Below are 15,242 nucleotides of genomic sequence, written 5' to 3'. Positions count from 1 at the left end.
AGAGCACCTATAAGGCTTATAAGGACCTGTACAAAAATTATAACAGAGGGGAGGTGAGGGGGATTTATATGGAGGACCAAAAATGGCAACATAATGTAAAATGTAAAAGAAAGAGGTTCAAAACCATAACTCTATTTTGCATTTTAATTTTCATCTATTTCATCTATTAAAAAAACAATCTCAAAGTGACTAATATTTACTTTAAACCACCTCTCTAAGCAGAAGACTCTACCTCTTCATATCAAGGCAATATGATGGCGAACTCAACAGTTGCTGAAAATAAAGTGACTCAGGTGCAATTACTCCTACCTACAGCACTGAAGGGAAACTGAAGGCTCTTGACCCTTTATTACTCACAACACACACAGTAAACACTCATATAAATAAACACTCACAAGGAAAGGCTAAATTAAAATAAAAAGCATAAAAAAGTGACTGAATGAATTTCACATGGCCTATAAAGGACGGGAAAATTCCTAAATCTTGGTGAGTGTTAGACTTAACAGGGAACAGCTGAAAAGTAATTGATCGTAATCCTTTGACACTGTGCCACGTACCTTTCATGTAGAAATACTTGCGATAGTAATGGGCTCCCAGATCAGCATGCTCTATGAAGTAGTTGCTCTTGCCCTGCTGCTGCACATTGCTCTCTCTGGGCTCTTCCAGGACCGAAACTGCATCGTTGGGGATGCGAAGGCTAGACCAGAGTCCCTTCCTTCCCTGGGATCGACCCAGGCCCGCCTGCTCCTCTCCTCCAGTCTCGTTGCGGAAGTGGGGGCAGCTGAGGAGGAGCTCGTTATCGTTGCCATCACCTTCATCTAGCATCATTGACTGTTCGTTGTCTTCTGCGTTCCCTGTGCTACCACCCCCGCCCTGCGCAGGGGAGGATGGGGTGGACAGGGAGAGGGGACGGGGCTGGGAGGCAGCTGAAGCCCCTGAGGTGATATTCTTTTTCCGTCCAATGCTGTCTCTGTTTGTGGCTACCTCGGTTAGGTCAAACAGGATGCTCTGCACGTCATAGTGAGCAAAGCTCCTCACCCAGGCTCCGCCCCCGATGTTGTCATATGGAACTGGTTGAGGGACCTGAGAGGTCGTGGGTTTAGACTTTTTGCTAAGACCTTCAGGCTTTGGTGGCTTAACGGGTTTTGGGCCATCCACCGTGCAAACACCTCGAAAGTATCCATCGGGTTCTGGAGGGTGTCCCTGCAGCCCTAAAAGCAGGAAAGGGTCTTTGAAGCGGAGGGCACTTGGACTCAGGGGTCCCTGGTCGTCTGCTCTTGGCTCCTGGGCTTGAGTCTGTCTCTCGAGTGATGACAGGCTGCCGTACTCCCTGTGTAACAGCACACCTGTGTCTCCCTGAACCCCAGCATCCACCTTCTCACCAACCGCTCGCGCTGTTTTCCCCCCCGCCTTCCCAGAGGAGTCCAAGTCCCCAAGTGTGACATCGCTGTTACTTCTCTGCATGATGTGCCCCCGGCCCATGGACCGCAGGGTCAACCCGGCGCGGCTCGGGGTGAGGCTGTCCGCTTCGGCCCCATCGCCGTCCCTTCTTGGCGGCCACTCCACTACACCCGTTTCCCTCTTGGGGTCAAAGTTGACTGCTGCGATAGGCGGCCGCTGATTCTGACGGCGAAACTTGCGAATGAAGAGGTCGTCTGACTGCATGGTGTCCACCTGACAAACCAACTCCAGTCCAGCGGTATTTTCTCCACTCTGCTCCAGGGCTTCCCGCTAACCCCACCCTCCCAGTTAAATTGTTGTCCCGGTCTCTATGGCGCTGGTGTGAAATGGGAACACTGAGCGAAAGCAGCAAACTCAGTCCTCATTCACACCACTTACGAAGGCTGACCTTCTTCTCCACTCTCAGGCTCTCACAGATACTGTGTGAGACACTGCACTCTGTCAATACGTTCCCAAGTGTGGAAGATGAGGACACGCGAAAAAGTGCTCCTGTTTTCTGCAGCGGTCCATCCAGGTGTGCAGATGTGTGTTTAGGTGGTACTCCAGTTGCGGGGTGCTCCTTCCTGTAAAGGATGTGAGGATCATCACTGGAGCCTGACTCTGTGTCCTCTGATTAAGAGAGGCTCCTTATGTATCAACACAGCGTCCTTCCGTGTGCACGCTTTCAGTGCCTGCGGCCTCTCTTTCGGTCTTATCCACCGGCAACCTGTACAGAAAAGAAGAGGAAGAAAAATATAAGTTTGGACCCCATCGTCACATTTTACCCACACTGATATAATCTCAATCAACAGCTTTATATTCAGCCCGTAGCAGTTCACCAGAAAAAGATTTGATAAACAAGTACTGAATTGCAACAATAAGGCAGTAAGCAGGTCTGACGTGTGTTTTATTGTTGAGTAATGCCTTGTACCTCTGTTTTCTGTTTTCCCTCATTATTATTCTTTCCTTTAGACACTTTCCGTTCCAAAGTTTCCCTAAATAGTTCCATAGCAAACTTAATACTCACCACATCCACCCCGCACACGCTCACAATAGACAGTATTAACACAGGGGAGGGTCCTTCCTGGCTTACTGACAATGTGCCAGCATACAAGCGAAATAAGTGTACGCCGTGTCTCTTACCTCCCCTCCACCCCGACACTGTGCATTCGCACACCACCAAACAGTTTTGTAGTTCACTCCCGCGCCAGTATTCAAACAAATACGTCAGTATGGACAACAAAAAGCATTTTAAATAACTGCAAATGCCGTGTTTTGCGACAGATATTACTTTCACTATTTTGAGAGTCATTGAAAGTCAAGAGGGTTTGAGAAAACGACAATGAAGCAGAGTGCTTCCCTGTTTTTAAGCCCTAAAAGAATTCATCTTTTTTTTGTTTCAACAAAGCCGACTTACCGTCAAAGTGGATTCTGTCCTAGGTACAGATCAGCCTGTTTGTGTCATCGTTTGTTGCTCGCACCCTGTTTTGGACCAAACTGACGTCAATCAACTCAAGCTGAAACCTTTTTGTCGCTCTCAATAAGGTACGAAGCTTCTTCCTGTCTAGTTTTTTTTAAAGCACCCATCTCCTCTATCGAGCTTGCAGCCTAAAGAGCAGGTGCAGCGGTGCAGAGCGCACACACATTCACATCACACTGACTTACATTCATTTCCTTCTCCCAACTCTAACGCCAACCGCTACTTGCATTAACCCCGGCCCCCCTAGAGGTTTTTATTTTGTCCCCGAAAAAGGGGTCGAGTCCCCACAGCGTGATTGTGTAAACTATTTTAGGTCCCCACAACATGCACAATACAAGTACACACAAACACACACAACACAAAAATATGCCAAATAGTGAGGAAGTCACAAGAAATCTTGGTTTCCCCTCCTTGCTGCTGCTCACGTTCGCTTGATTTTTTTCACCCAAAGAGAAAATATCAACGTGCAGTTTAAACGTTGGCGCTAAAAATGCATTTTAAAAAAAAAGCAAACGTTGAATAAGGATCAAATTTATTTGTTCATTTGCTCGCGTGTCAAGATATGCTAATGAACGTGAAGGTCAGCTTATATCATCGATATGAGCACTGTGAGCAGGAAGTTCTCTCTAAAGGAGATTGTGTCTAGATTTGAAAAAGGGGAAACAATGATTATTAGACTTCTCTATTATTGTTTATTCTAACAAAGCATTCATTGGAACACATTCAACATTGCCTTCAGTGCCTATTTTTCCATTATTCTGACAATATGCTTTTATAGACATGTTATCATTGATCTGAACTGTGTTATAAACTAATAATACACTAATAATACAAGCTGCCATAGATTTTCAGAAGCTGTTTTGTGATTTCTTACTGATAAAAATTGAATCTGCGTTGTGTGCACACCTCTCGATGACTACTTCAGACAAACATGCTGTGTTTTCAGCATTAACTTAAGTATATTTAGTTGGAATATCCTCAAGTTTCTAATCCAACCTAAAAGCAATCACCATCTGTAAACACTCTAAGTGTAAATTTCTCCTCAGGTTATTTAATCCCCAAACTTTGTAGAAACAAGCCAAGGACGTGACCTCAGCATTCTTCGTGGTACCTCGAGGCTCTGCGTGTACGTAAATGTTTATCCTTACGGCTGGCTACTATCTGTAACAGTGTTACAGATACGCTGTGTGAATGAGTAATATGTGTAACTATGTGTAAATATAATATTACTTTCATATCTGTCTGAACTAGAGTGAAGACGCTTATTTTGCATGCCTGGAATGGGAAAGAGAAAGCACGGTGAAGTACTGAATTAGGGGCAAAAGTCTTCTCATTTTTAGCACCTCTGATTAAGTCGGGGTTTCCCGTGGAAGCCCAGAGCGGACTTAATTAACGCGACGATCTTAATCTAATACTGAAAAATTAAAATGCAATTCCTGAATTTTCACAAGTGCTGTTCACTCAATATCGTTCTCTGTTGAGTGCACTGTTCCTTTGGAAAACAACAGCCACGAGCTGTCCTCGTGTTTTAATTTTGAACTTAAAAACACTGACATCAAATGCGCCTGCTGATGTTTTAGTGTAGCTGCATTACATAAGGGGTTTTTTGCTCCATTTGAATTTCATCTACCGCAGAGCTTATTCAATCTATGTAAATGAACTGTTAAATGCTGTTTTACTTTCTGTTTTGAAATTGTGAAAGGTGGATATTGCTTGCACTGTATTTTAGTATTATAGTATTGTTTTAATTAGGCCCCCAGTAAGCTCCCATACTCCTCTCTTTCATGCGAGACTCCTGATCTGACAATGAGCACCAGTTAACCGCTTTGCTTGCCTCTGTGTGTGTGGAGTGCTGCAGCTTCTGACATTAAAACCCTGCTCATGTTCCCTCCTGGAAACTTTCAGATGTTCAACACCTATGTGTGCACAAATGATCTGCGTCTATGCCTATCTGCAATCATTACATGCAGCGTCATCTGCATGCTTCACAATGCTTTGAAAAAGTGTGAGCAATCAATTCTCTCCACCGTCTCAGAGTGGGGGTGTAGATTATTGGCAGCAGGTTGTTTTTGGAAAAAAAAGATTTAAAAAAAATCGCAGATTGCTTTCATGTTGTTCCAACAACAATCTGAATGCCTGAGGTCCACCAGAAGCACTCCTTCTCTCCACCAACACACAGTGCTGGTTGAACTTGGACACTTATCAGTCGGCCCTTTGTAAAAATTCACATGTTCCTGAGCTTCTCGGGACCTCAAACCATGAATCAGTCCTTGTTTCCATAGCAACCTGCCTGGTGCCACCCTCTCTATGTGGCATGTAGTCCACCGAAGCTTTAGAACAACCCTGTTTACCGAAATAGCTCCACTTTTGTCAAACAAGCCCGCGACTGGTGACGCTCATGTTCATAATGTATGGTAAACTATAAGAACAAGACAACCTCCAAGTATTCACATGTGACACCATTGCTATTTCAGCTACACTGGCTTCCTGTTGAATTGAGTACATTTTAAGATCCTGGTCTTGACATTTAGAGCCTTGCATGGATTGGCACCTCCCTACATCTACGATCTGCTACAGCCCTATGTCCCCAGCAGGTCCCTGACGTCATCTGATCAGGGCTTACTTGCTCTAAAACAGACCACGATGAGAACTAAGGGTGACAGAGCTTTTGCCACTGTGGCCCCGAGACTGTGGAACTCTCTCCCTCATACATTAAGAACTCGGTGGTTGTTTTTAAAAAACAACTCAAAACTCACCTTTTTAAAACTGTTTTTGGTTCAATTTCTGCCTGTTTTATATCGTCTGTTTTACCCTTTTATTATTTGTTATCTTATGTGCAGCACTTTCTGATTCTGTCTAGAAAGCTATATAAATAAAAAATTTTTTTTATTTATTTAATTTATTTATTTACGAGGAAAACAAGGTGGACGCTGTCATGCTGCGACTTCCTTTCATAAAATCAAAACATATTTGTGACTGATGGGATTCATATTTCTCAGTTTTTAAGAATGAAAGTTAGTAACAGACATTATATACAGTAGGTGTCGCATACATAGACGTGTATCAGAGTGATGGCCGCGGGATTACAAAAGCGACAGTTTGCACCGCAACAAAACACATCTGTGCATCCGACAATTTGTCTCGATGCTCCAGCTTTGACAAAATCTAACAACATTACAAAATATTACGGTAGCACTCAATCTGCAAACACATCACAATGTGTGACTGTTTTCCACAGTGCGCCAGCTGCTTAACATCTGCCATAAATACGAACACACGCGCGCAGTGGTGACCTTGTTAAATTGCTGTTAAATGATTATTAGGATTACAATAACTTACTTTACACATATGCGGTGCACCTCTGTACCAAATACATGTCACAGCTCATTTACCACAAATTAGTTCTCATATTTTTTTTTACATGAAACCAGAAATATTAAATGGGCGTTCCCAAAGCTCATCTTTAGGATATTTATAGGTGCTTCTCCAAATGATTACTGTAGTTCCTCATAGGTTCCCATTGTCCTGGAGTACCTGAAACTGATCATAAGCAGACATCTGTGTTCTGCTTTTGCAACGTTTTGCTATCATAATCAGACAGAACTGAACTGGAAGCAGCTTTAAAAAAAATGGCACCGAACTTGGCCGATTTGGTTGATTCGCATCTTCACACGGGTGTATTTTCTACATCTGAGGGAAATGTACAGAGTTTCTTTCATGCAAAAGAGCAATGTTTTAAACATTGCTGATATACACTTTTACAAAAAAAAAAAAAAAGCCTGCCTTTTCCATACATTTGCCAAAACAACTGGCCATGCATGAATGCACAATCCATGTCAATACAGTGCATCTTAAATTAAAAAAAATAAATCTTATTTATGTCAATTAAAATAATGATTAACGAGCTTCAGAGGCCATGTTGCAATGAGATAATAAAAGTTGTGTCACCTGCTAGCACTGTCCTGACCCCGGGTGTTTACTAGGCATGATGGGTGTGTTTAGCAGTTCAGAATGAGCCTTTAGGGGTGACTATGCATGGAACCATGATTAGTCCAGATACCAGAAGGGTAATGAATCTGTCTATTTGACAGACTCTCTGTATGTAGTGAAGCAAGCCTGAAACTAACTCTAATCAAAGTCTAAATCCTGAAGAAGCAGTAGATTCACTGTGGGTTTCAGCCACCACCAGGCAGTGGGGTGACTTCACATGTGTCAAAGGAATAATTAGCCACAGTAACTCTGCAACTGCAATTTATAGACACAGCACCCAAAACAGAGACTGTTTTGGGTGCTGTGTTTTGGGTTTGACACTGAGTGAAAGGGTAGCACTGACCACGGGAGATGGAGTAGAGCCATTATTTCTGTGGCTTGGCCCTTTTAGCTGCCTCTCAAATTCTTTGCTAAGTGTTTTACTACACAGCGGATGATTCATCCATCCTGAGTCCAGGTCCTGGTCTTTCTCAAGCCGTGCCTTATATGTGTTCCACGTGAAGCCAGACGTTATATCCCAATCAGAGCAACAGCTTCAACGGAGTCTGACGTTCTGATGTTCGGACAAAAAGCATCAACATTAATTGAGCAGGTGAGTCTCCTCAGACATATCAATATAATTATTTTTCCAGCAGCTCTTAACTGATATGCACACTCGGTTACCTGGGTATTCATCAACTTGACCTGCGTTACTTTTCCAATAATTTCTAGGTTTACATTTTCCCCCCAATTTTTCCAAACCCGTAAAACACTATTTTAAAATCTCACGATTTTTCTTCTTCTTTTTCCTGTTTGAAAGCAAATCAGTCCCTTTCTTACCTTTGAACACAAAACGTCTTCAACAAGATCTTCAACAGAGCCACACTGGTGTCAAAAATACATATTCTCTCTGAAGTCACTGAAGAGAAACTGTCCTGTGTGTTACCACGACAGAGAAGTGCGTCATATACCTTGTGAAAAAGTACAAAGCAAAGAGGAACTGGTGTTTTTGTCCCAGCCCCCTCAAGTTTCTGTTTAATATATTTAGGAAGCCATTATTTGCATTTTTAATGTTTTTGGGGTTTTGTTGCTACATGCACATAAACTGCTATGGCACAAATCATTGAAAACCAGCTTAATGTTTTCCCAAGATCTACCAAGCTGAGCAATTTTATGAGCAAATATCAGTCTGGCTTAAACCAAACTCTAATATGACCATAAGTGGATCATCTCATAATAGCAGGACTGACTGAGGGTGCAATAAAAAATAACTTAGGATATTAGGCTTGAGACAATAAACAGTAACGGGAAGCTCTTTTCTCAAAAGCTTTCAGTACAGCTGATTGTACATTGATTGTAAATGTGCATGTGCATGTGATGATTCTGTATCTCGCTGGTTTAAAATCTATTAGCACTAGAGGATCCAATATCCTAACAATGCTGTTGCTACTAGAAAAAGGCTAAAGCTGATGCCATCATTATGATGTCGTTCATATTCTAACACAATAAGGTTAAACAGCAAGTCGCTGTCCGTGGAGATGCTGCTCAACTTTCTTTTCAAGATATAGCATGTAGCATGACACATCAGCTATCTACTCCAAATATGCACAAACGCGCCTACATCCACAGATTAGCCTACGTCAGATGACGCAGGAGTTGCTGGAAACTATGCTTGACCTCCCCCGATGCTCTCCAAGCCACAGTTTGACCACCACATTACCAGAAACTTGACCCGTAACTGTCTGGGCTGGCTAGCGCAAACCACTTCAACTGTTTGAATTAAATGGCATCAATAAAGAGCACAGAATGTGATTTGGTCATGATTTACACCTTCGTGATCTGGTTGCGTTGCCATTTAAATTGACTTTTCCCCACACGTGATCTCTGTCACCCCAAATTAGCGAAAACAGCAGCTTCATTCTCCTGCCTATCATCCAAAACTGCTGGTTGGAACTGGTCCTATATAAATAATATATAAAAATGATTGCAGTTTCTTTGTTTTTCTATTTAGTTATATATTCAGTTGTATAACCCAGGCATGCACCTCATGCTCTCCAATATTTTTTTTAAAGCTCCATTGCATCTGCTAAGATCACTGGGAGGCTGCTGCCTGCTTTTTCCTGCAGATACTCCCATGATGCAAGAGCCAGACTCCATCCCTGAGAAACTTAATAATACATGCAGACAGCAGTGTTTAATACTGCATCTCAGAACTCGGCCTCTGGACGGTAATGATCTCCGTGTTACGCATGCTAAAACAGTTTATTTTAATGCCAAGTAATGCTTCCCGCATCAGAAGCCATGACAATATATGGCTCTTGATTTCGTCGCAAAAATTAAAACCTGAAACTTTTAAGCGAAAGGGGAACGTGAACAGACTTCCTGTCATAAAATAAGCTTCTGAAAACGTAACTTATCTTTCACATTCGAGCTTTATTGCACATACTAGTATGGATTCTAATTTTCATGCTGCGAAACTGTTGTACTGAAGAGTGGAGCATTTAACTGTGTTCATCTCAATCTGAGTTTGAGGCCTTCACTTGCATCACAAAGAAGCGAGCCCCGGTCCATCACTCATCTTACAAGTGGGAAGTGGAAACCTGAGGCACAAACACTGAGGCTCGACCTCTTCGTCATATCTGAAGGTTAAACATTTAAAGGGAGAAACTGATTTTTTCTTTTAAGAAAAAGAAGAAACATACTTCAGTTTGTAACTTTCATCAGACATTCATGCTTCAAAGAGAATTATTCTTTAAACATACCTGACCGGGTGAAAATCTTTAAGTATTATCTGTCTTTGCATAGTGCACCAGATGGGCTTTGAAGGACCATTACTGCTCTGGGCTTGGCTGGCTTAACTGATGACAGTAGGTGAGTACCACGTCCGTGTTCAGTCCAGGACAAGGTTAATGCGCCTCTTGTGTACAACGTTAGGACACACGCGGAAGTCAGAGGAGAGTCAAATTAAACATGCACAGTTTTGGGGAAGTCACGGCCGCTTGACTTATTTTGCACCGGCTCATGCGAGTCTACGTCCTGTGAAACAGGAAGAGACGAGTGACTTTTGAACTCCGAGAGGATGTGTGTCGTCATCGTTTGTACACCACACTTATTGGAGACTGGCTGCCACACTGCAGAGTGAATGAGCACTTTTTTTTTTTTTTTACTTTGTTAAAGTGACTCAACCTTCAGCTCATGTGCTTTTATCGTAATTACCGCCGATGGCGCAGCCATTGCAAGCGTTTGACCGTGAAAAAAAAGATAGCCTCCCGATCAAGACGATAGAGATTTGATCTGGTTTCCCTTTGGGTGAAGCTGCAGCAATCAGCTTAACAGCTTAGCAGCAATTAGATCTGATCAGTGGCAAAAGTTACTGCAGGCTTATCAACTCCATCACGTCAGGTTGTGGCGGTCATTTCGACCTGCAACTTCTTTCTGTGCTTGGCATCTTTCAAAGACGAAGCTGAAGTTGTGAAACACCACACTTGTCGCCACAGATGCATGCAAGTCTTTCAAAAGACACTGTTTTGACATGTGACCATAAAGTGACACACACAGTTTGACTCAGGCAGCTATTAGAAAGTGTCCAGCTTTGCAGGACAGCTCCTCTAACACCACTGTCTATCCTTATAGTTAAAAGCTGTCTTGCTGATTCTTAACCACAAGGTCTAAATCAACTCCTAACAGTGATTGATTTGGGGAAATTTAAAGCCAGGCTCAGTCTCACTCTCATTATTGATCGTTCGCAGTCCTGCTACATTTGAGATCAGGTTGCATTCCTGCTCTGCCTCCGAATATGTGACATCGAGCCGGAGCAGCTGCAGTGCTTTCAAGAGAGTAAATGTGTATTAATGTGGCTGGACTTGATTCAAAAAATGAGTACATTCTAATGCCCAACACTTGCTCCGGCTTCCTCAATCTTCCTCATGGACCCACTACCACACTGCAAACAGTGAAGTGGGACAAGTCCAGAGGCTTCTAAGTAGATGATGCACTCTCGTTCTTTTGTGATGTGTTTTATTCTTCTTTTTAATTCAAACAGTTTTGCAAATGCTCGTCTCAACTATTGGTCCCCAAAGACACATAAGCCTCCATTCCTGTTGGCACCTGGTGCTCAATGGGCCGATTTTAACAAAGAGGATAGCTATCAAGGTGACAAGAAAAACAGCAGGTTTTTGAAGAGTCTCAAAAGAAATACATCTGCCATTACTGTGAGCAATATTTTGCAGTGACACAGGTACTCAAGCCAACAAGTATGACCTGTCAGAGCCTGTCAGAAAATTTCTGTGCAGTTCTGCCTTTGATAGTACACATCCATCATCGCTAATGGAATGAAAGAATTGTTTTTAGTCTTGCTTTTATTATGTTTTTGCAGAACTTCAAGGTGATGCTGACAGGAGAGTGGTTAGTCAGAGTTGTTGTCGGCAGTTATTTTCTTCATGACAATCGAAGTGTCACGGCTCAACAAGAAAGCAATGACTGCATCTGGTATTTTGAAGCATGAGTGACAAAGTATGAAAAATGCAGTTCTGCAACTGGGCGCTAAAGGCTGGTTTAACGAGCCAGTAAACTCCAATGGACTTTCATGTTAAAATGTTAAAAATTTCAGTAGAAATAAATTCAATTTGATTCTGTTCGCTTGTATTTATATAACGTCAAATCACATCAACTGTTGGGTACGGTGGCCCCTAGAGACAAAGCACGTACAAACTCCAAAACACGCACAAACTCCGAAGCACGTGCAAACTCCGAAGCATGTGCAAACTCCAAAACACAACGGAAGTGCTCCAGGACGCTAGGGGCAGTGTTGAGCTTCTCTCTGAGCAAAGCACACTGACTGTTAGCTAACGTCAGATTTGACTCCATCATAAACCAAACGTTCATAGTAATTAAAAACAAATCAAACAAACAACAGTTTGCACATTACTTTTCTTATAAAGCGTGGTTGTTCTATCCTTGCAGGTGTTTTCCGCCGGTATCCAAGTCCATGTGTTTGCAACAAACTTGCTGTTTATTTTGCAAATCGAGCTCAACACTGCCCCTAGCGTCCTGGAGCACTTCCGTTGTGTTTTTGAGTTTGTATACGCTTTGTCTCCAGCTGGCCACCGTAGGTCGGGTATGATTAAAACCCCACAATAGAGAAAAAACAAAGAAAACAATCAAACAAGCCCCTGTGAGCAAGCACGGCGACAGTGGGAGGGAAAACCTCCCTTTTAACAGGAAAAAAAACCCCTCTGGCTGAACAAGGCTCAGTGAGGGGCTGCAACCAGCTGGGGGTGAGAGGAGGGAGACAAGATAAAAGTCAAACAAGTTCACTGCCTGGCACAAGAGATGACTTGGGTCTCTGGTTGCAGTGGTGGTGCCTTTTTTAAAAATGTTAATTTAGCTAACAAAACAATATTATGGCTTGCTGTGCAAGTGTCTGTGCGTTGTGCCCATAGAACCTATGTATGTGGCTTGCTTAACAAACCTGTTAGCGTGAGCTGATAACTCAGCTCATCACTCTTTCTTCAACATATTGCTGTAAGAAACCAACATGACCACAGCCAGAATACTGAAATTGAGGCTCATGAAATCAGTAGATGAGGTCATAGTCACTACATCCATCTTTTACCTACAGTCTATGACATCAAGACTGTCTGCTTGCTTTATTGTTCTGTCGGGTGTACTTAGTTCAGTGAGAACTTAAATGTACTACCCTGCAAAATGACCAATAAGTAAAAAGAGTGAAGTGTCGTTTGTGTTTGCATCAGCTCTGCTGTACTGCACTGTTTGTTATGACTATATATGGAGGTACAGATTTCCTCTAAACTCTATAGATAGAGAGGCCACTCAACACAATTTAACAGATTTCATACTTCAAGGAGAGCTGTTCTCCCTGAAAGACAGAAAATGAGTCTATTACATTATTAATAGGACGGGGTAAAAAGGGGCGAGGGTTTACCATGTTAATTATTCATTGTTTGGTTGCTCCCTTGTCCATCCACGCACACACACAGCAATCACTGGAGCTTATTTGTTATGATTTTTTTATTTTTTAAATCTAAGACTGCGCCCGACTTCTCTCTCTGTACACGTGCCTCGTCTCTTACAGTAAGCAAGTATGGTTAAGGTCATCTAACGTGTGACTCCAGTGGTGTCTCGTCCAGTTTCAGTTCTTTTTTGGCCGTCTTTTTGTAAGCTGAAAAACAAGCTGCTAAAATGGAAGAAGAGGCTGTCAGAGCACAAAGTACAAATCTGAAAGTTTCACAAATCACTGCATTTGGTGATCATTTTGCATTATTTTAATTGCCCGCCTAAATGCAAAGAGGAAGTATGCTCCGAAAAGCCTTTTCTATAGTATTACAACCTACAGGAACTTCCTCTTGCATTAAACAGCGCAATGCACAACTCACGCACTCTCATGCACAAATTTTCTTTCTATCACAACTGTGGTGCTGTTTGTCCACAGTTAAATAAAGATACTTAACTCATGCTATTGTTTTACATGTTATTTGCCATGACATCAACTCTGCGCGCTGGCAGAGCACTGCCACTTCCTGTAAATCTGAAAATACACCTTGTGGCACACCACGAGAGAGACGAAGGCAGAGAGGTTTAAGGCACAGATGCGAGAGGTACTTTGAGAGCATGTGTGTCTTTGTGTGCGTCTGCTGACTCTATAAAACAGTGTCCTTATAGATGTTGCACGCTGTCCACACAGAGACAGGAAGAGCAGCTGTCCCCCTGCAAATGCCCCGTTTCTGTGTGCCTGGGTTTGTGTGACAGAGAAAGGAACTGACCCTCAGCTTCATGACTGTATCTATTATATTGAGGCTCAACGGTTCACTGTTACCCCTCCGTCATCTGTGCAACCAGCTCTGAGGCAGAGGAAACGAGATTGCTCAATATTGCTTTAAAGGCACGCTGAAGAGTAACTGTACACTGTCTACTTCCAGAGGAAGAGACTCCGACATCCTCTGCTTCCTCACTGTCCCTGCTGTAAAGACACATAAAATAGCTGCAATGCCGATGCCCTGAATTCATCACACGTTTTAAGCTCAACATCTTTGTTTACTGGAGCAAATCGAATCAAATGCCGTCCTCACTCACTCTAAATAAGTGTTGCTTATGACTTCGGGGTACAGGAGTCAGTAAAGGCCACGTTTAAATGGCTGCCATCACGCTTACAAGCTACACTGGTTCCATCTACGCTCATTATGAGCTCAGAGGACACAAATTGCTATCATTATTTGGAGAAATAGACTAATGTCTCTCACAGATGCGCGGGCATCTGTAAAGCCTCACATCAAGCCATTCTCCCTGCTTGTGTAGCGACATCTTCGATACGGAAATCAAGCTCGACCAAAGTACTGAAAAAAAAAAAACCACACACAAGGAAGTTGTCGTTTCCATTTCCCCCTGGATAATACGATTTGTCTTTTGTGCTAAAACATTTCAATATTGTAAGAAATCCACAGCTATGAGCATCATTATATGTAAATGTCGCAGCTGTAGTGCAGAGCTCGATTCCCTTCAACCAGCACCTCTAGAGCAAATATTCTAAAGCAAAGTTTTGCCCTGATGCTAATGCAGCTACTTACAAAGAAGACCAACATATGTGTGAAAATATGAAGCCAAACCCTGCTGACAAACTATTATTTTGCACATGTGAACACTGCGGCTACCTTGCTGCACTTTGCAGCCAAACTACTGCCTGGTGGCACTTGTTTTATTTGCACCAGCGTCACGGCACTTTCTGACCTAGATAGAAAAAAGGGAAGCAAAGAGTAGCTCATGCACCAATATGTTAAGTACGATGACGCAAACAGCGCGTTTACTGAAGGGTTTTGATGTGATGCTATGTGCGTAGGGTACAGTCAAAACAGGGAACATGTTCCGTACATCTGTGGCTTTCCACTTGTGAATGAAAATGCACGCTGTGCATTCTGGGAAGTGTGCAGTAATGGGGATTGGTGATTCACCGGGCCACAGACTGAATCTGCTTAAATCTAAAGTATGTAGAGTGTATTTTCTCCCCTAATTCTTTCCTTTTTTTAATGCATTTTTTTTTACCTAGAATGAGGGGAAATGTGGCAGAAGCTAAACACAAAAAAAACCTCTCCTCTGCGCCTCTAAGGTCACATCTCTCAGTTTCCTGTGTGCGGTCGCTGCTGTGCCCCACAGAGAGACGATGTGGAGCTCTAAGGTACCTGCTCAAACTGCTCTTTACTTCTTTATTTGCCTTTAACATGCAAATGAAACGGTTGAGAATGCAACTTCCTTCTCAAATTTGTGACAGCCCAAAGAGCCTCTTCAGCCTGAAACAAACACAGAGGCAATCTCTAATACGTCAAGTATCATCCCCAAAATA

The 15,242-nt window shown here is 42.7% G+C and overlaps 1 protein-coding gene across 6 annotated transcripts in view; it reads right to left on the bottom strand.

Annotated features, from left to right (window-relative positions):
• Positions 1–15,242, bottom strand: part of sipa1 (signal-induced proliferation-associated 1) — a 37,503-nt gene that overhangs the window by 16,821 nt on the left and 5,440 nt on the right. For 3 of the 6 annotated variants that reach the window (XM_012922666.4, XM_076889094.1, XM_004563944.6), the window contains exon 2: positions 558–2,167. In XM_012922666.4, coding sequence (XP_012778120.1) covers positions 558–1,665 — 1,108 coding nt within the window. In that variant the 5' untranslated portion in view covers positions 1,666–2,167. Of the gene's footprint in view, positions 1–557; positions 2,168–2,857; positions 2,957–7,729; positions 7,788–9,651; positions 9,794–15,242 lie in introns of those variants that run through there. The other 3 variants (XM_012922668.5, XM_012922667.4, XM_012922665.5) reach the window with 3 other exon arrangements.

Source organism: Maylandia zebra, linkage group LG10, assembly GCF_041146795.1.
Source record: "Maylandia zebra isolate NMK-2024a linkage group LG10, Mzebra_GT3a, whole genome shotgun sequence".
Classification (NCBI taxonomy): domain Eukaryota; kingdom Metazoa; phylum Chordata; class Actinopteri; order Cichliformes; family Cichlidae; genus Maylandia; species Maylandia zebra.
Note: the sequence above shows the minus strand (reverse complement) of the source record. Positions and strands in the feature narration are given on the sequence as shown.